Source organism: Hypanus sabinus, chromosome 3 (genome assembly GCF_030144855.1).
Source record: "Hypanus sabinus isolate sHypSab1 chromosome 3, sHypSab1.hap1, whole genome shotgun sequence".
Lineage (NCBI taxonomy): Eukaryota > Metazoa > Chordata > Chondrichthyes > Myliobatiformes > Dasyatidae > Hypanus > Hypanus sabinus.
In genome coordinates, this window is record NC_082708.1 from 192,484,174 (window position 1) to 192,504,325 (window position 20,152).

Below are 20,152 nucleotides of genomic sequence, written 5' to 3' on the forward strand. Positions count from 1 at the left end.
TGCCTAATCAGCCTTGGAGTCCCAACAAAAAGGTGTTGTAGGTGAGGTAATTCAGGTAAGGGGTGCCGCCACCTGACTGTAATCCCTGATAAGTCGGCAATAAAAGTTTGCAAACCCCAAAAACCGCTGAAATTGCTTGCGGGTTATGGGTCTGAGCTATTCTTCCACCACCTGGATCTTCTCGGGATCTGCCCTCACCTGCCTGCTCTTGAATATATAGCCCAGTAAGCTGACCGAAGGGACATGAAACTCACATTTCTCCGCCTTCACAAATAACTTGTTCTCTCACAGTCTCTAGAGGACTAGACGGACATTGTGAATGTGTTCCTGGGGGCTGCTAGAAAATATTAAGATATCATCTAGGTAGACGAACATGAAGCAATTAATAAAGTCCTTCAGCACATCATTGATTAGGGCTTGAAAAATGGCAGGGACATTAGTGAAGCCAAGCAGCATGACCAAGTATTCGAAGTGGCCCAAAGGTGTATTAAAGGCCGTCTTCCACTCGTCTCCTCCCTCATCCTGACTAGATAGTAGACACTACAGAAGTCCCAACTTCAAGAAGATGGTGGCTCCGTGAAGTGGTTTAAATGCTGTTAATGAGGGGTAGTGGGTACTTCCTTTTAACTGTCATATTGTTTAGGCCACGGTAATCAATACAGGGAAGAAGCGACCCATCCTTCTTCTCTACAAAGAAGAAACCGGCACCCAGTGGGGAGGATGAAGGTCAAATAATGCCCGCCGCGAGAGTCACTAATGTATTTCTCCATGGCCTCTCTCTCTGGTCGGGATAAGTTATAAAGATGACTGGTGGGTAGCGAGGTAGCGCAATCATACGGGCGGTGTGGAGGCAGGGAAAGAGCCTGTTGTTTGTTGAATACCTGTCCCAGGTCATGGTATTCTGTAGGGTCTCCAAACAAGTCGAGGGGTTCCAAGACAGGTGAGGTTGCAGTAGCCTCCCGAGGGGATGGAGCTGACTTCCGACAGGTGGCATGGCAAAAATGGGCTCCAGCTGGCTAAACTCCCGGTAGACCAGTCGATGTTGGGGTTGTGGTGGTTTAGCCAGGGATATCCTAGAACTGCAGGGATTTGAGGAGAATGGAGGAGATTAAATTGTACTTCCTCTCGATGGTTTCCGGACAGAATCAAGGTCAGGGGTGTCGTACAGTGGGTAAACCGAGCCAGCAGTTTTCTGTGCAGTGCCTGGGCCTCCAGAGGGGTACTTAACGGCACCTGAGGCATTCTGGCCCGGGAGGCTATATCCTCATCTAGCAGGTTTCCCTTGGCACCAGAATCCTGATAGAGGCAGCAACTGTTGTTGCTAGTTCACGGTAGCCGGGATCTGCATCCAGGTCTGTGGGACTGAAGGGAGTGTCATCTGACTCAACAAAACAGTAGGAGCGGGAGATCTGCTAGGAATGGAAGGGAGAGAGAGGTTATGGCTGGTTAAAGTTAGTAAAACGGGCCATGGGGTGACCTGAGGAGTGGGTCGACCGGTTTTCTCTCTCAGACACTCTCGAGGCCGATTATCTAGCCTGGTGGCTAGAGAGTTCAGAGAGTCCAGGATGTCTGCGTCATCCCTCGCTGCCAATTCATCTTTTATCTTATCTGAGAGGCCCTGTCGAAACACTTCCCGTATGCCTTGTCATTTCACCCAGATTCAGCTGCTAATGTTCAGAACTCGATGGAGTATTTTGCTACGCTTTGCAAACCTTGACAGAGAATTAGCAAGCGTTTAGCGGCATCCTTACTGCGAATGGGCTGTTCAAAGACCTTTTTCATTTCAGAGACGAAGGAGGGGAAGGAGGAGCAGACCTCTAGCCGGTTGTCCCAGATCATGGTAGCCCATGCCAAGGCATCGCCTCGTAATAGCCCCATGATGTACGCAATCTTTGATCTATCCAAGATGTATGTACTTGGCTGTTGCTCATAGACCAAAGAGCATTGTAATAAGAAGGCTCAGCACTTCCCTAGGTCACCAGCGTAGAGTTCCGGTTTGGGTACGTATGGCCGTCGAGGTGATGGTATTGCTGACCCAAGTGGAGTAGCCATCACAGGCTGTGCGGTTTGGTTGGTCAGGGTTCTTGGAAGGGATGGAGTACAGGAAGCGGATACCTGGTCAACCTTCCTCACATTTGTGGACAGCACACGGAGGTTTTCCGTGACATCTCTGAGCGGTTGGTTGTAGGCGCCCAATAGACAGACTGGCTGGGCTCCGTGTCCACTGGGTTCATTCTTGGCCAGTTCGTTCTGTTGGAAGGATGAGGCTGCGGACAAACCCAAGTGCAGGACACGGGTGCGGAGGCAGAGTAGTGAGGCATTAGCACAGTTGCGAACGGGGAACCAGTATCCAGGAGAGTCCAAACACGGAGACAAGGTTTACGTACCTTCAGGGTTGGCAGAGGTGCAGTTAGTGAAGGAGTGAGTGCAGGGATTGGCTGAGAAGGTAAGCTCTTGGGAATCTTTTTTCTGTTGCTTTCAGGGGTGCTTGATTTAAAAACCAGTCGGGACCAGCCTGCTACAGCTGTGAAAAGTGTGTCCAGGTCCAGCTCCTGAAGGACCGTGTTGGGGCACTGGAGAAGCAATTGGATGACCTCGGGTTCATCCGGGAAAACGAGAGTTTTCTGGACAGGACCTACAGCGAGATCATTCCACTGAAGATACCGGAAGAGAGAAGGGGGGCGACGATGAGGAAAGGATGGATGCTTGGCATACAGGAGAACCCGGCGGATGTACCTCTTGAAAACAGATTCACCCTCTTGGAAGCTGTCGGGACAGAAGACACTGCCAGTCTGAGAGGCGGACAGGTCTGTGAGTCAAAAATTGGCACTGAAGCAAAGCCAAGGAGACAGACATCAAGCAGAGCCGTGGTTGTAGGGGACTCCGTAGTGAGAAGTACAGAGAGGGGCTTTTGCGGCAACAGGCAGGTGTGTTGCCTCCCTGGTGCCAGGATACAGGACGTCACGGACCGATTGCAGGGCATCCTCAAGGGTGAAGGGGAACAGCCAGAAGTGATAGTGCATGTCGGCACAAATGACGTCGGGAAGAAGAGGAAAGAAATTCTGCAGTGTGATTTCAGAGAACTCGGAAGAAGGCTGAAAAGCAGGACTTCCAGGGTGGTTATCTCTGGTTTTGTTCCAGTTCCTCGTGCTGGTGAGGGCAGGAACAGGGAGATAGGGAACTGAATGTGTGGCTGAGGAACTGGTCCAGGAAGCATGGATTTAGATTCGTAGACCACTGGGAGCTGTTTTGGGGTAAGGATGAATTGTACAAAAGGGATGGGTTGCACCTTAACAGGCGGGGGACCAGTATTCTGGCAGGCAGGTTTGCCACTGCTGTGTGTTCACAGGTGTGTTTAAGTTGGTGGGGAGGAGACTAACTGGAAATATAAGGATGGAGTAAAAAAGGAGAGTATAAGAAAAGTTAAGAAAGACAACTGAATGGGGTAGAAAGCTCAGGAAGGGATTGGAGAGTATGGCCAACTGCAATAGGAATCGATGTGAAAGGTGAGGGGAGTAATGGATTAAAAGTATTATATATGAATGCACGAAGTATAAGAAATAAAGTGGATGAGCTTGAGGCTGAGTTGGAAATTGGCAAGTATTATGTTGTAGGAATAACAGAGACATGGCTGCAAGAGGACCAGGGCTGGGAAATGCATATTCAAGGCAATACGTCCTATCAAAAGGACAGACAGGTGGGCAGAGGGGGTGGGGCGGCTCTGTTGGTGAGGAATGAAATTCAGTCCCTTTTGAGGGGTGACATAGAATCCAGGAGATGTAGAGTCAGTATGGATAAAAATTAGAATTGTAATGGCAAAAAGACCCTAATGGGAGTTATCTACAGGCCCTCAAACAGTAGCCTGGATATACAGTGAAAGTTGAATTACGGGTTAAAATTGGCATGTCAAAAAGGTAATGCTACAGTTGTTATGGGGGATTTCAACATGCAGGTAGACTGGGAAAATCAATTTGGTACTGGACCCCAAGAAAGGGAGTTTGTGGAGTGCCTCTGAGATGGATTCTTAGAGCAGCTTGTACTGGAGCCTACCAGGGAGAAGGCAATTCTGGATTTAGTGTTGTGTAATGAACCAGATTTGATAAGGGAACTCGAGGTAAAGGAGCCATTAGGAGGTAGTGACCATAATATGATAAGTTTTAATCTACAATTTGAGAAGGAGAAGGGAAAATCGGAAGTGTCAGTATTACAGTTGAACAAAGGGGACTATGGAGCCATGAGGGAGGAGCTGGCCAGAGTTGACTGGAAAGATACTCTAGCAGGGATGACAGTGGAACAACAATAGCAGGTATTTCTGGGAATAATACAGGAGGTGCAGGATCAGTTCATTCCAAAGAGGAAGAAAGATTCTAAGGGGAGTAAGGGGCGACTGTGGCTCACAAGGGAAGTCAAGGACAGTGTAAAAATAAAAGAGAAGAAGTATAACATAGCAAAGATGAGCAGGAAGCCAGAGGATTGGGAAGCTTTTAAAGAGCAACAGAAGATAACTAAAAAGGCAATAAGGGGAGAAAAGATGAGGTATGAGGGTAAGCTAGCCAAGAATATAAAGGATAGTAAAAGCTTCTTTGGGTATGTGAAGAGGAAAAAAAAAATCAGTTAAGACCAAATTGGGCCCTTGGAGACAGAAATGGGTGAATTTATTATGGGGAACAAGGAAATGGCAGACGAGTTGAACAGGTACTTTGGATCTGTCTTCACTAGGGAAGGCACACCCAATCTCCCAGATGTAATAGTGGCCAAAGGACCTAGGGTAATGGAAGAACTGAAGGAAATTCACATTAGGCAGAAAATGATGTTGGGTAGAGTGATGGGACCGAAGGCTGATAAATCCCCAGGGTACTTAAGGAGATAGCTCTAGAACTCGTGGACACATTGGGAATCATTTTCCAATGTTCTATAGATTCAGGATCAGTTCCAGTGGATTGGAGGGTAGCTAATGTTATCCCACTTTTTAAGAAAGGAGGGAGAGAGGAAACAGGGAATTATAGACCAGTTAGCCTGACATCAGTGGTGGGGAAGATGCTGGAGTCAATTATAAAAGCTGAAATAGTGATAGATTTGGATAGCAGTAACAGGATTGGTCCAAGTCAGCATGGATTTACGAAGGGGAAATCATGCTTGAATAATCTTATGGAATTTTTTGAAGATGTAACTATGAAAATGGTCAAGGGAGAGACAGTGGACGTAGTGGACTTTAAGAAAGCCTTTGATAAGGCCCCACATAGGAGATTAGTGGGCAAAATTAGAGCACATGGTATTGAGGGTAGGGTACTGACATAAATAGAAAATTGGTTGGCAGACTGGAAACAAAGAGTAAGGTTTAACAGGTCCCATTCAGAATGGTAGGCAGTGACTCGTGGGGTACCGCAAGGCTTGGTGCTGGGACCACAGCTATTTACAATATACATTAATGATTTAGATGAAGGGATTAAAAGTAACATTAGCAAATTTACAGATGACACAAAGCTGGGTGGCAGTGTGAAACATGAGGAGGATGTTAGGAGAATGCAGGGTGACTCGGACAGGTTGGGTGAGTGGGCAGATGCAGTTTAATGTGGATAAATGTGAGGTTATCCACTTTGGTGGCAAGAACAGGAAGGCAGATTACTATCTGAATGGTGTCAAGTTAGGAAAAAGAAGTACAATGAGATCTAGGTGTCCTTATTTATCAGTGACTGAAAGTAAGCATACAGGTGCAGCAAGCAGTGAAGAAAGCTAATGGCATGTTGGCCTTCATAACAAGGGGAGTTGAGTATAGGAGCAAAGAGGTCCTTCTGCAGTGGTACAGGGCCCTGGTGAGACCACACCTGGAGTATTGTGTTCAGTTTTGGTCTCCAAATTTGAGGAAGGACATTCTTGCTATTGAGGGAGTGCAGCTTAGGTTCACAAGGTTGATTCCTGGGATGGCGGGGCTGTCATATGTTGAAAGATTGGAGCGATTGGGCTTGTATACACTGGAATTTAGAAGGATAAGAGGTGATCTGATTGAAGTATATAAGATTATTAAGGGATTGGACACACTAGAGGCAGGAAAAATGTTCCCAATGTTGGGGGAGTCCAGAACCAGAGGCCACAGTTTAAGAATAATGGGTAGGCCATTTAGGATGGAGTTGAGGAAAAACTTTTTCACCCAGAGAATTGTGGATCTATGGAATGCTCTGCCTCAGAAGGCAGTGCAGGCCAATTCTCTGGATGCTTTCAAGAAAGTGTTAGATAGAGCTCTTAAAGATAGTGGAGTCAAGGGATATGGGGAGAGGGCAGGAACGGGGTACTGATTGCAGATGATCAGCCATGATCACAGTGAATGGCGGTGCTGGCTCGAAGGGCTGAATGGCCTACACCTGCACCTATTGTCTATTGTCTATGCCACAAGTAACAATCCTGAGATCACAACCCTGAAGGTCAGCCCTTTAGGTTAGCACCTAACTCCCTAAACTCGCTGTGCAGAATTTCATCATTTGTGCTACCCATGTAATTGGTGCCTACATGGACCACGACTTCTGGTTGTAAACCCTCCCACTTAAGAGTGCCGAAGACTTGATCTGAGATATCCCATACCCTGGCACCCGGGAGGTAACATACCATCCAGGAATCTAGATCTCGTCCACAGAACCTCCTGTCCATTCCCTTCAGTAATGAATCCTCTATCACCATGCTGTACCTCTTCTCTTCTCTCAGCAATATCCTTTCATTTTCTCATTACCTGTTATATGTCTATATCTCCTTCTTTCTCTCTTTTCCCTTGACCAATCCCTTCCTGCTCCTTCTTCCACTCCTCCTTCCACTACCCCCCCGCTCCCTGTCCCTCTCCCTCTACACTCCCACTTCCTCTTCCACTCCCCATTGCCCACCCTCTACCTCTCCCACCCCTCCGTAATATATTATCACCAGCTTATTGCCATGGATGTACTGGCCTCACAGGTATTCCCCCTCCACCATCAATTCCCACTCTATAGCCTTTCTAGGGAACTTAGCTTTTCAACCTGAAACAATAACTCTGTTTCCCTTTCCCTGGCTACTGCCTGACCTGTCGGTTGTTGGTGTTAACTCTGTCTCTCTTTCCCCGGCTACTGCCTGACCTGTCGGTTGTTTGTGTTAACTCTGTCTCTCTTTCCCCGGCTACTGCCTGACCTGTCGGTTGTTGGTGTTAACTCTGTCTCTCTTTCCCAGGCTGCTGCCTGACCTGTCGTTTGTTGGTGTTAACTCTGTCTCTCTTTCCCAGGCTGCTGCCTGACCTGTCGGTTGTTGGTGTTAACTCTGTCTCTCTTTCCCAGGCTGCTGCCTGACCTGTCGGTTGTTGGTGTTAACTCTGTCTCTCTTTCCTAGGCTGCTGCCTGACCTGTCGGTTGTTTGTGTTAACTCTGTCTCTCTTTCCCCGGCTACTGCCTGACCTGTCGGTTGTTGGTGTTAACTCTGTCTCTCTTTCCCCGGCTACTGCCTGACCTGTCGGTTGTTGGTGTTAACTCTGTCTCTCTTTCCCAGGCTACTGCCTGACCTGTCAGTTGTTGGTGTTAACTCTGTCTCTCTTTCCCCGGCTACTGCCTGACCTGTCAGTTGTTGGTGTTAACTCTGTCTCTCTTTCCCCGGCTACTGCCTGACCTGTCAGTTGTTGGTGTTAACTCTGTCTCTCTTTCCCCGGCTACTGCCTGATCTGTCAGTTGTTGGTGTTAACTCTGTCTCTCTTTCCCCGGCTACTGCCTGACCTGTCGGTTGTTGGTGTTTACTCTGTCTCTCTTTCCCCGGCTACTGCCTGACCTGTCGGTTGTTGGTGTTAACTCTGTCTCTCTTTCCCCGGCTACTGCCTGACCTGTCGGTTGTTGGTGTTAACTCTGTCTCTCTTTCCCCAGCTACTGCCTGACCTGTCGGTTGTTGGTGTTAACTCTGTCTCTCTTTCCCCGGCTACTGCCTGACCTGTCGGTTGTTTGTGTTAACTCTGTCTCTCTTTCCCAGGCTGCTGCCTGACCTGTCAGTTGTTGGTGTTAACTCTGTCTCTCTTTCCCCGGCTACTGCCTGACCTGTCAGTTGTTGGTGTTAACTCTGTCTCTCTTTCCCCGGCTACTGCCTGACCTGTCGGTTGTTTGTGTTAACTCTGTCTCTCTTTCCCAGGCTACTGCCTGACCTGTCGGTTGTTGGTGTTAACTCTGTCTCTCTTTCCCCGGCTACTGCCTGACCTGTCGGTTGTTTGTGTTAACTCTGTCTCTCTTTCCCAGGCTACTGCCTGACCTGTCGGTTGTTGGTGTTAACTCTGTCTCTCTTTCCCCGGCTACTGCCTGACCTGTCGGTTGTTGGTGTTAACTCTGTCTCTCTTTCCCCGGCTACTGCCTGACCTGTCAGTTGTTGGTGTTAACTCTGTCTCTCTTTCCCCGGCTACTGCCTGACCTGTCGGTTGTTGGTGTTAACTCTGTCTCTCTTTCCCCGGCTACTGCCTGACCTGTCGGTTGTTGGTGTTAACTCTGTCTCTCTTTCCCCGGCTACTGCCTGACCTGTCGGTTGTTGGTGTTAACTCTGTCTCTCTTTCCCCGGCTACTGCCTGACCTGTCGGTTGTTGGTGTTAACTCTGTCTCTCTTTCCCCGGCTACTGCCTGACCTGTCGGTTGTTGGTGTTAACTCTGTCTCTCTTTCCCCGGCTACTGCCTGACCTGTCAGTTGTTGGTGTTAACTCTGTCTCTCTTTCCCCAGCTACTGCCTGACCTGTCGGTTGTTGGTGTTAACTCTGTCTCTCTTTCCCAGGCTGCTGCCTGACCTGCTGATTGTTGGCTACGGTTTTTGTATTTAATGAAATAGAAGTTTTTTCTGATCATGTGTGCATCAATACTCTTCTATCAAAGTGGACATCAAAAGGAGATTTCATTTGGGAAAATACAATGAAACTGAAAGTATGTGGTCTCCACATTAATTTGTTCCTGTTATGGATTGAGTAAATATTGTCTAATTTTAAATTTTATTTTTCAGTTAAAACGGTCCCTTGGTCCAGAAATGAAATATTTGGAGTTGGTACTTGTGGCAGACAAAGTGGAGGTGAGTGATATATAAAATTGACATTGTAAACATCTTTCATCACAATGAAGTCTTTCCACATGCTTTATAACAAATTACTTTTAAATAGTATCACTGTTGCAGTCTGTGAGAAGTGAAACCAAATAGTATACATGGAATGAAAACTTCACAAAAAGGCCTTGGAACGTTACCTGCTTGAGCTTGCCAGTACTTGGTGGTGTTGTTCAGATATGGTAAAGTCCCACTGCATCAGAATCACATAAAAATTGGAGCACAGAAATAAACATTAGATTTTTCACATGTGCTGCCAATCCTGTTAGTTTAGACCATAAGATATAAAGCAAAAGTAGGCCATTCAGCCCATCGAGTCTGCTCTGACATTCAAACATGGGCTGATCCAATTCTTCCAGTCATTCCCACTCCACTGCTTTCCCCCCATACCCAATGATGCTCTGGCTAATCAAGAACTTATCTATCTCTTTTTGAAATACACCCAGTGACTTGGCCTCCACAGCCACTTGTGGCAACAAGTTCCATAGATTTATTGCCCTCTGACTAAAGTAATTACTCCGCATCTCTGTTCTGAAAGGACGTCCTTCAATCCTGAGGTCATCCCCTCTTGGCATAGAATTCCCTACCACGGGAAATAACTTTGCCATATCCAATCTGTTCAGAGCTTTTAACATTGGGAATATTTCTATGAGATTCCAAGGGCTGCCAGATGTTCCTCATAAGGTAACCCTTTCATTCCTGGAATCATTCTCGTGAATCTCGTCTGAACCCTCTCCAGTATCAGTATATCCCTTCTAAAATAAAGAGCCCAAAACTGCATGCAATACTCCAAGTGTGCTCTTATGAGTGCCTTATAGAACCTCAACATCACATCCCTGTTCTTATATTCTATACCTCTAGAAATGAATTCCAACGTTACGTTCACCTTCTTCACAACCGACTCAACCTGGCGGTTAACCTTCAGGGTATCCTGCACAAGGACTCCCAAGTCCCTTTGCATCTCTGCATTTTGAATTCTCTCCCCATCTAAATAATAGTCTGCCCGTTTATTTCTTCCATCAAAGTGCATGACCATGCACTTTCCAACATTGTATTTCATTTGCCACTTCTTTGCCCATTCCCCTAAACTATCTAAGTCTCTCTGCGGGCTCTCCATTTCCTCAACACTACCAGCTCCTTCACTCATCTCTGTATCATCGGCAAATTTAGCCACAAATCCATTCATACTGTAGTCCAAATCATTGACATACACCATAACAAACAGCAGTCCCAGAACCGACCCTTGTGGAACTCCACTGGTAACCGGCAGCCAGCCGTACTAGGATCCCTCTACTTCCACTCTCTGTTTTCTGCTGACCATCCAATGCTCCACCCATGCTAATAACTTCCCTGTAATTCCATGGGCTTTTACCTTGCTAAGTAGCCTCATGTGCGGCACATTGTCAAAAACCTTCTGAAAATCCATGTATACCATGTCTACAGCATCTCCTTTGCCTACTCTACTTGTAATTTCCATAAAGAATTGCAGTAGGTTTGTCAGGCTGGATTTTCCTATCAGGAAACCATGCTGGCTTTCACCTATCTTGTCATGTGTTTCCAGGAACTCCATAATTTCATCCCTTGCAATCGATTCCAACAATGTCCCAACCACTGATGTCAGGCTAACAGGTCTATAGTTTCCATTCTGTTGCCTCCCACCCTTCTTAAATTGTGGAATAACATTTGTAATTTTCCAGTCATCCGGTACAATGCCAGAATCTATCGATTCTTGAAAGATCATCATTAATGCCTCCACAATCTCTCCAGCTACTTCCTTCTGAACCTGAGGGTGCTTTCCATCAGGTCCAGGTGATTTATCCACCCTCAGACCATTAAGCTTCCTGAGTACCTTCTCAACTGTAATTTTCATTGCAGAAACTTCACTTCCCTGACACTCTTGAATGTCCGGTATACTGCAGATGTCTTCCACTGTGAAGACTGATGAAAAATACGCATTCAGTTCCTCAGCCATCTCTGCATCTCTCGTTACAATATCTCCAGCGTCATTTTCTATTGGTCCTATATTCACCCTCGACTTTCTTTTACCCTTTATATACTTAAAAAAGCTTTTAATTATTTAAGAAAGCTTTTAAATATGGAGATATCAATGGAAGTGTACCAATTCACAGAAATGGAGGGAGTTTGGATGGAAAAACTTGATAAGATATTTTATTACACCCTCTCAGAAATCCCATTATGATAGTAACCTCCCTGTTTGCTGGAGAAATTGTGGAAATCAAAATGCAAATCATCATATTTTTTGGGACTGCCCTGTTAACAAAAACTATCTGAGGGGGATACACAATGCCCTACAAGACATCTTTAAATGTGAAATACCCTTGGAGAGTAAGACCATATATTTTGGATATATACCTCAAGAATGGTTGAAAAGAGATAAATATTTAATGAATATACTGTTGGTGGTTGGTAAAAAGACCCTTACTAGGAAATGGTTATCACAGGAGAGCCCAACTTTAAATACATGGATGGAAATTACAATGGACATTTACAAAATGGAGAAGATAACAGCATCTGTTAATTATAAGCTGGAACAATTTGATTCATACTGGGAAAAATGGTTTAACTACATAATGCCTCATAGGCCTGATTTTATTCTCACAAATCAGTGAATCTATTGTAAAAAAAAGATCACTCCCTACTTGTACACAGTTCTTTCTTTTTGCTTGATTTTTCTTTCCACTCTTTTCCATAAGTGTATACCCCAGATAAGTACTTTGTGGAGATTTTGTGATATATATGATTATATGATATATATGTACAATATCTGAAATACATCTTATGGAAATGTTTGTTTGATGAACTTCAATAAAAAAATAAATTACATTAAAAAAAGCTTTTAATACCTTTTTTGATATTAGTTCCCAGTTTCCTCTCATAATTCATCTTTTCCTTCTGAATGACCTTCTTAATTTCCTTCTGTAAGTTTTTAAAAGCTCCCCAATCTTCTATCTTCCCACTTGCTTTGGCTTCCTTGCCTTCCTCTGGCTTCACTTGTCAGCCATGGTAGTGTCTTTCTTCTCTTTGAAAATTTCTTATTTTGAATATATCTGTCTTGCACTTCCCCCATTTTTCATAGAAACTCCAGTCATTGCTGCTCTGCTGTCCTTCCTGAAAATGTCCCTTTCCAGTCAATTTTGGCCAGTTCCCCTCTCACTCCATTGTAATTTCCATTATTCCACTGAAATACCGGCACATTGGATTTTATTTTTTCCCTCTCAAATTTCAATGTGAACTAGATCATATTGTGATCATTGTTCCCTAAGGGTTCCTTAACCTTAGGGAACAGTGATCTCTTGAGGTCCAGCACTGTTTTCCCAATCCACTTTCATGTTAAAATCCCCAATGATTATCATGACATTGCCTTTCTGACACGTCTTTTCTATCTGTTGCAGTAATTTGTAATCTACATCCCGACTGCTGTGGGGAGGCGTGTAGACAACTGCCATTATGGTCCTTTTACCCTTGCCATTTCTTAACTCAACCTACAGAGACTCTACATTTTCCAATCCTATGTCATTTCTTTCCAATGATTTAATATTATTTCTGATACACAGAGCCACACCACCCCCTCTGCCTACTAACCTGTCTTTCCAAAACACCGTATATCCTTGGACGTTCAGCTCGCAATGGCAGCCATCCTTGAGCCAAGTTTCAGAGATGGCCACAATGTCATACTTGCCAATCTGTAGCTGAATTTCAGGATCATCCATTTTATTCCTTATGCTGCGTGCATTCAAATACAGCACTCTCAGTCCAGTATTTGTTGCTTTCTGTTGTAACTGCTCCATGCCTCTCTTGCCCTGTAACTCATGGCACTGTCTGTGATTAAGCCTCATCTCCTGCCTGTTCTTTCTATAATCTCTGTTGCAGGCTATCTTTGATTTATTTCTGTTTTAGTTTATTTCTGATTTATCCCCTCTTATAAAGCTGCAGTTTTTTGTCCACTTTAAGTAAGGCTAGTTGCTGAAGAAATCAATTTTAATGATGTTGTTTGGGATGTGGATATAACTTGGTATAACAGGAAAACTCCCCAACACTTAAAGTAGTGTTGTAGTGTGCTTATAGAAGAGGGTTATCCTCGGTTTAAGATATGGAGGAAGATATTGGTATCAGAATCTCACAGAATGCAGTAGACAGTGTCAGAAAAGATGAAGGAAGTTGAGAATGGAATGAAATAACCTGTATTGCAGCTATATAAAACTTTGAATTGGCTATGCACACTCTTGTGTGGTTCTGCTTTTCACAATCCAGGAAGGATGTGGAAGCTCTGGAAAGGGTACAGAAGAGGTTTATCAGGATGCTGCCAGGATTACAGCATTGAGCTACAAGGAGAGGCTGGACAAACGTGGGTTGTTACTTTGGAGTGTTGAAAGTCGATGGGAAATCATGAGACACATGGGTAGACAGCCAGTGGCAAGAGAGAATTATGAGGGATAAGATATGCAAGCATTTAGAAAAGAATTCATGAAGGATAGTCAACATGGCTGTGTGCGTCGTAGATCAAGTTTCGCGGATCTGAGTGTTTTTGAAGAAGTAACCAAGAAACTCAGTGAGTATGGTGAGGATGGGGTGGTAGATGTGGTCTGTCTGGTAGGTTCTACATAATAGGCTGCTAGGGGCTCCAGTGGGAACTAGTGAATTGGATACATATATGGTCACTTAAGCTACATCTGGTCTTACCAATATCGAGCACTGGACAAAATAACTGACATCCCAAAATTTGCATGTGATGGACTGATTCACTGTGAAGGGGTGTTCTGGACCCTGGATGGCAGTGAGGGAGGAGGTGCAGAGACAGTGTCCCGGGTTTTGTGGTTACAGGGGAGAGTGTCTGGGTAGGGAGGGGAATAAGTAGGCAGAGATGAGCTGAAAAAGGAATCACAAAAAGAGTGATCCTGCAGAAAGTGGAGAGTGGAAGGTCTGCTTAGTGGAGCGATCCTGTTAAAGGTGGCTAAAGTTGTGAAGAATATGTACATCACCATTCCTGTACTGAGGGCTGGTGAGGTGGTCAATGACAACCAGTGTTACACCATTTCTGTTTTGAGGGCTGGTGATGTGGTCAGTGAGGATGAGGATTACACCTTTTCAGTTATGACTACCAGTTATGAATACCCTATTTCTGTTCTGGTGAGGACTAATGTTACACTCTTTCCATTCTGAGGACTTGTGAGGTTGTAGGTGAGGATGAGTATTGCACTATTTCTGTTCTGAGGACTGCTGAGGTCATTAGTGAGGACTGATATCATACTTTTTGTGTTCTGAGGGCTAGTGAGCTGGTAGGTGAGGATAATGTTGCATTATTTCTGCTCTAAGAGCTGGTGAAGACTGGTTTTACACTATTTCTGTTCTGAATTATTTGGTGAGGATTGACATTACACGGCTTCTGCTCTGGGGGCTGGAGGAGTGGTCTCTGAGGACTAATGTTACAGTATTTCTGTTCTGAGGGCTGGTAATGTGGTGGATGAGGATGAGGATTACACTTTCACTTATGAGGGCTGGTGTGGTGTAGGTGAGGAGTAGCATTACACCATTTCTTTTCTGATAGCTGGTGATGTGGTCGTTGAGAACCAATGTTACACCATGTCTGCTCTCTTGGCTGTGAGGTGGTAGGTGAGAACTAGTGTTGCACTATTTCTGTTACGAGAGCTGGTGAGGTGGTGGTTTAGGTCTACTGTTACTCTGTCTCTGTCCTGATCGCTGGAGAGGTGGTTGGTGAGGACTAGTATTCCACTATTTCTGTTCTGAGGGCTTGTGAGGTTGTTGGTGAGGACGGTTGTTAAACTATTTTTGTTCTGAGTGATGGTGAGCAGTACCTAAGGTCTTGTGTTACACTATTTCTCTTCTGAGGTTGGTGAAGTTGTAGGTGAGGACTACTGTGACACTATTTCCGTTCTGTGAGCTGGTGAAATGATGATGAGGACCCGTGTTACACTCTTTTTGTTCTGAGAGCTTGTGAGGTGGTAGATGAAGACGGTATTACACCATTTTTGTTCTGAGGGTTATGGAGGTGGTAGATGAGCACCAGTGTAACATCATTTCTGTTCAGAGAGCTGGTGAGGGCTCCAATAGCAATAGGGAGGCAGGGCCATCCCCATATTTTCAAAAAGGATGACATCTCAGATGTACTGGAGTATAAGTTCTCAGCACAAGAAAAGATGTGGGGGAGACAGAGGAATGGCATCATTTCAGGTGACATGGTGGGGAGGTGTACTCTGTGAGTCAGTGGGTTTGTAGAAGGTGTTAGATATTCTATCTCCTGAAATGGAGACAGAATGGAGATATGTTGGGGATGGACCAAGTGAATTTGAGGACAGTGTGCATATTAGCAGTGAAATTGATAAAATTGATGAGCTCTACACAAGTGTAGAAAGCAGCACCAATGCAGCAGAGTAAGAGTTGGGGAGTGGTGACAGTAGGTTTGGAGCATGGATTGTTCACAAATAGGCAGACATAATGGGGGCCTGTGCCAGTGTGGGTGTCTACACCTTTGTTTTGATGATAGAGTGAGGAGCTGACATAGAAATTGTTGAGGGGTGAGGACCAGTTCTGCCAGACAGAGGAGAGTGTTAATAGAGGGGAAATAGCTGTGTGTGTGTTCCAGGAAGAAACAGAACCTCGAGACCCTTCTGCTGGGTGACAGAAATGTACGGGGACTATATGTCCTTAGTAAAAATGAGGCAGTCAGGGCCAGGGAACTTGAAGTTGTTGAAGTGGTGGAGAGCATGTGAGGTGTTGCAGATGTAGAGGGGGAAGGGATTGGTACAAGATGGAGTCAGTATGTGAGAAGACATACTGAGTAGGTTAATTGGCAATTAAAAATTGTCCAATGATTAGGTTAGGTTCAATTGGGGTTATTGGGAGTTGCTGGGCAGCATGACTTGAAGGACTGATATAAACATATAACCATATAACAATCACAGCATGGAAATAGGCCATCTCGGCCCTTCTAGTCTGTGCCAACGCTTACACTCACCTAATCCCACTGGCCCGCACTCAACCCATAACCCTCCATCCCTTTCCTATCCATATACCTATCCAATTTTACTTTAAATGACAATACCGAACCTGCCTCTACCACTTCTACTGGAAGCTCATTCCACACAGCTACCACTCTCTGAGTAAAGAAGTTCCTCCTCGTGTTACCCTTAAACTTTTGCCCCCAAACTCTCAAATCATGTCCTCTTGTTTGAATCTCCCCTACTCTCAATGGAAATAGCCTATCCACTTCAACTCAATCTATCCCCCTCATTATTTTAAATACCTCTATCAAGTTCCCCCCTCAACCTTCTACACTCTAAAGAATAAAGACCTAACTTGTTCAGCCTTTCCCTGTAACTTCAGTGCTGAAACCCAGGTAACATTCTAGTAAATCTTCTCTGTACTCTCTCTATTTTGTTGATATCTTTCCTATAATTCAGTGACCAGAACTGTACACAATACTCCAAATTCAGCCTTACCAATGCCTTGTACAATTTTAACATTACATCCCAAATCCTATACTCAATGCTCTGATTTATAAAGGCCAACATACCTAAAGCTTTCTTCATCATCCTATCCACATGAGATTCCACCTTCAGGGAACTATGCATTAGTTCCCTGAAGGTGGAATCTAGGAACTATTCCTAGATCACTCTGTTCTACTGCATTCCTCAATACTCTACCATTTACCATGTATGTCCTATTTGGATTATTCCTTCCAAAATGTAGCACCCCACACTTATCAGCATTGAACTCCATCTGCCATCGTTCAGCCCACTCTTTTAACTGGCCTATATCTCTCTGCAAGCTTTGAAAATCTACTTCATTATGCACAATGCCTCCTACCTTAGTATCACCTGCATACTTACTAATCCAATTTATCACCCTATCATCCAGATCATTAATGTGTATGACAAACAACATTGGACCCAATACAGATCCCTGAGGCACACCACTAGTCACCGGCCTCCAACCTGACAAACAGTTATCCACCACTACTCTCTGGCATCTGCCATCTGCCATCTAGCCACTGTTGAATCCATTTTACTACTTCAATATTAATAGCTAATGATTGAACCATCCTAACTAACCTTCCCTGCAGAACCTTGTCAAAGGCCTTACTGAAGTCCATATAGACAACATCCACTGCTTTACCCTCGTCAACTTTCTTCATAACCTCTTCAAAAAATTCAGTAAGATTTGTCAAACATGACCTTACACTCTCAGATCCATGCTGACTATTCCTAATCAAGCCTTGTCTATCCTGATAATTATATATACCATCTCTAAGAATACTCTCCATTAATTTACCCACCACTGACGTCAAACTGACAGGCCTATAATATTGCTAGGTTTACTCTTAGAACCCTTTTTAAACAATGGAACCACATCAGAAATACGCCAATCCTCCGGCACCAAACCCATTTCTAATGACATTTGAAATATTTCTGTCAAAGCCCCTGCTATTTCTATACCAACTTCCCTCAAGGTCCTAGGGAATGTCCTGTCAGGACCCAGAGATTTATCCACTTTTATATTCCTTAAAAGTGCCAGTACTTCCTCCTCTTTATTTGTCATAGTTACCATAACTTCCCTACTTGTTTCCCTTACCTTACACAATTCAGTATCCTTCTCCTTAGTGAATACCGAAGAAAAGAAATTGTTCAAAATCTCCCCCCATCTCTTTCGGCTCCACACATAGCTGTCCACTCTGATTCTGTAAGGGACCAATTTTATCCTTCACTATCCTTTTGCTATTAATATAACTGTAGAAACCCTTTGGATTTATTTTCATCTTACTTGCCAAAGCAACCTCGTATCTTCTTTTAGCTTTTCTAATTTCTTTCTTAAGGTTCTTCTTACATTCTTTATATTCCTCGAGCACCTCATTTACTCCATGCTGCGTGTATTTATTGTAGACATCCCTCTTTTTCCGAACCGAGTTTCCAATATCCCTTGAAAACCATGGCGCTCTCAAACTTTTAACCTTTCCTTTCAACCTAACAGGAACATTAAGATTCTGTACCCTCAAAATTTCACCTTTAAATGACCTCCATTTCTCTATTACATCCTTCCCATAAAACAAATTGTCCCAATCCACTCCTGCTAAATCCTTTCACATCTCCTCAAAGTTAGCTTTTCTCCAATCAAAAATCTCAACCCTGGGTCCAGTCCTATCCTTCTCCATAATTATGTTGAAACTAATGGTATTGTGATCACTGGACCCGAAGTGCTCCCCAACACATACGTCTGTCACCTGACCTATCTCATTCCCTAACAGGAGATCCAACACTAGTCTCTAGTCGGCACCTCTATGTATTGCTGCAGTAAAACTATCCTGCACACATTGTACAAACTTCAAACCATCCAGCCCTTTTACAGAATGGGCTTCCCAGTCTATGTGTGGAAAATTAAAATCTCCCACAATCACAACCTTGTGCTTACTACAAATATCTGCTATCTCCTTTCAAATTTGCTCCTCCAATTCTCGCTCCCCATTAGGTGGTCTATAATACACCCCTATAAGTGTTACTATACCTTTCCCATACCTCAATTCCACCCAAATAGTCTCCCTAGATGAGCCCTCTAATCTATCCTGCCAGAGTACCGCTGTAATATTTTCTCTGACAAGCAATGCAACACCTCCTCCTCTTGTCCTTCCATTTCTATCACACCTGAAGTAATGAAATCCAGGAATATTTAGTTGCCAATCACACCCTTCCTGCAACCATGTTTCACTAATAGCTACAACATCATATTTCCAGGTATCAATCCATGTTCTAAGCTCATCCACCTTTCTTACAATGCTCCTAGCAATAAAACAGATGCATTTAAGAAAATTTCCACCTCTTCCTCTCTGTTTATCTCTAACGATGCGATCAACTTTATTATCTTTTTCTTCCTTCTCCCCTACATCTTCGGTCTGAGCGCTCTCCTTCTCTATCACCTACCTATCCTCCCTCACACACTGTCTGCTAGCTTTCTCTATTTGTGGACTAACCTCCTCTCCCCTAGTCTCTTCAAATTGATACCCACCCCCCCCCCAACCATTCTAGTGTAAAGTCTCCCCATTAACCTTAGCAAATCTCCCCGCCAGGATATTGGTCTCCCTAGGATTCAAGTGTAACCCATCCTTTTTGTACAGGTCACACCTGCCCCAAAAGAGGTCCCAATGATCCAGAAACTTGAATCCCCGCCCCCTGCTCCAATCGCTCAGCCACGCATTTATCCTCCACCTCATTCCATTCCTACTCTCACTGTCACGTGGCACAGGCAGTAATCCCGAGATTACTACCTTTGTGGTCCTTCTTCTTAACTTCTTCCCTAACTCCCTATATTCTCCTTTCAGGACCTCTTCCCTTTTCCTATCTATGTCATTGGTACCTATATGTACCACGACCTCTGGCTCCTCATCCTCCCACTTCAAGATATTTTGGACGCGATCAGAAACATCCTGAACCCTGGCACCAGGGAGGCAAACTACCATCCAGGTCTCCTGATCGCGTCCATAGAATCGCCTATCTGACCCCCTAACTATCGAGTCCCCTATTACTACTGCCTTCCTTTTCTTTTCCCTACCCTTCTGAGCTACAGGGCTGGACTCTGTGCCAGAGGCATGGCCACTGTTGCTTCCCCCAGGTAGGCTGTCCCCCCCCCCAACAGTACTCAAACAGGAGTACTTATTGTCAAGGGGTACAGCCACTGGGGTACTCTCTAGTACCTGACTCTTCCCCTTCCCCCTCCTAACTGTGACCCACCTTTCTGGCTCCCGTGGTCCCGGAGTGACCACCTGCCTGTAACTCTTCTCTATCAACTCCTCACTCTCCCTGACCAGATGAAGGTCATGAGCTGCAGCTCCAGTTCCCTAACTCGGTCCCTTAGGAGCTGCAGCTTGGCGTACCTAGTACAGATGTGGACTTCCAGGAGGCTAGGAGACTCCAAGACCTCCCACATCCAACACCGAGAACAACAAGTTGCCCTCACACTCATACTTCCCCTTTCCTCAAATAACAGGAAAAACTGAAACTTAAACCTACCTTGCCTCACCCGGTTCCTCATAAACCTGTTGAGCCCAAGCCCTTACTCC

The 20,152-nt window shown here is 44.7% G+C and overlaps 1 protein-coding gene across 1 annotated transcript in view; it reads left to right on the forward strand.

Moving 5' to 3' along the window:
• Positions 1-20,152, forward strand: part of LOC132390896 (disintegrin and metalloproteinase domain-containing protein 12-like) — a 78,324-nt gene that overhangs the window by 48,214 nt on the left and 9,958 nt on the right. Inside the window, exon 7 of the mRNA XM_059963435.1 lies at positions 8,971-9,036. Coding sequence (XP_059819418.1) covers positions 8,971-9,036 — 66 coding nt within the window. The remainder of the gene's footprint in view (positions 1-8,970; positions 9,037-20,152) is intronic.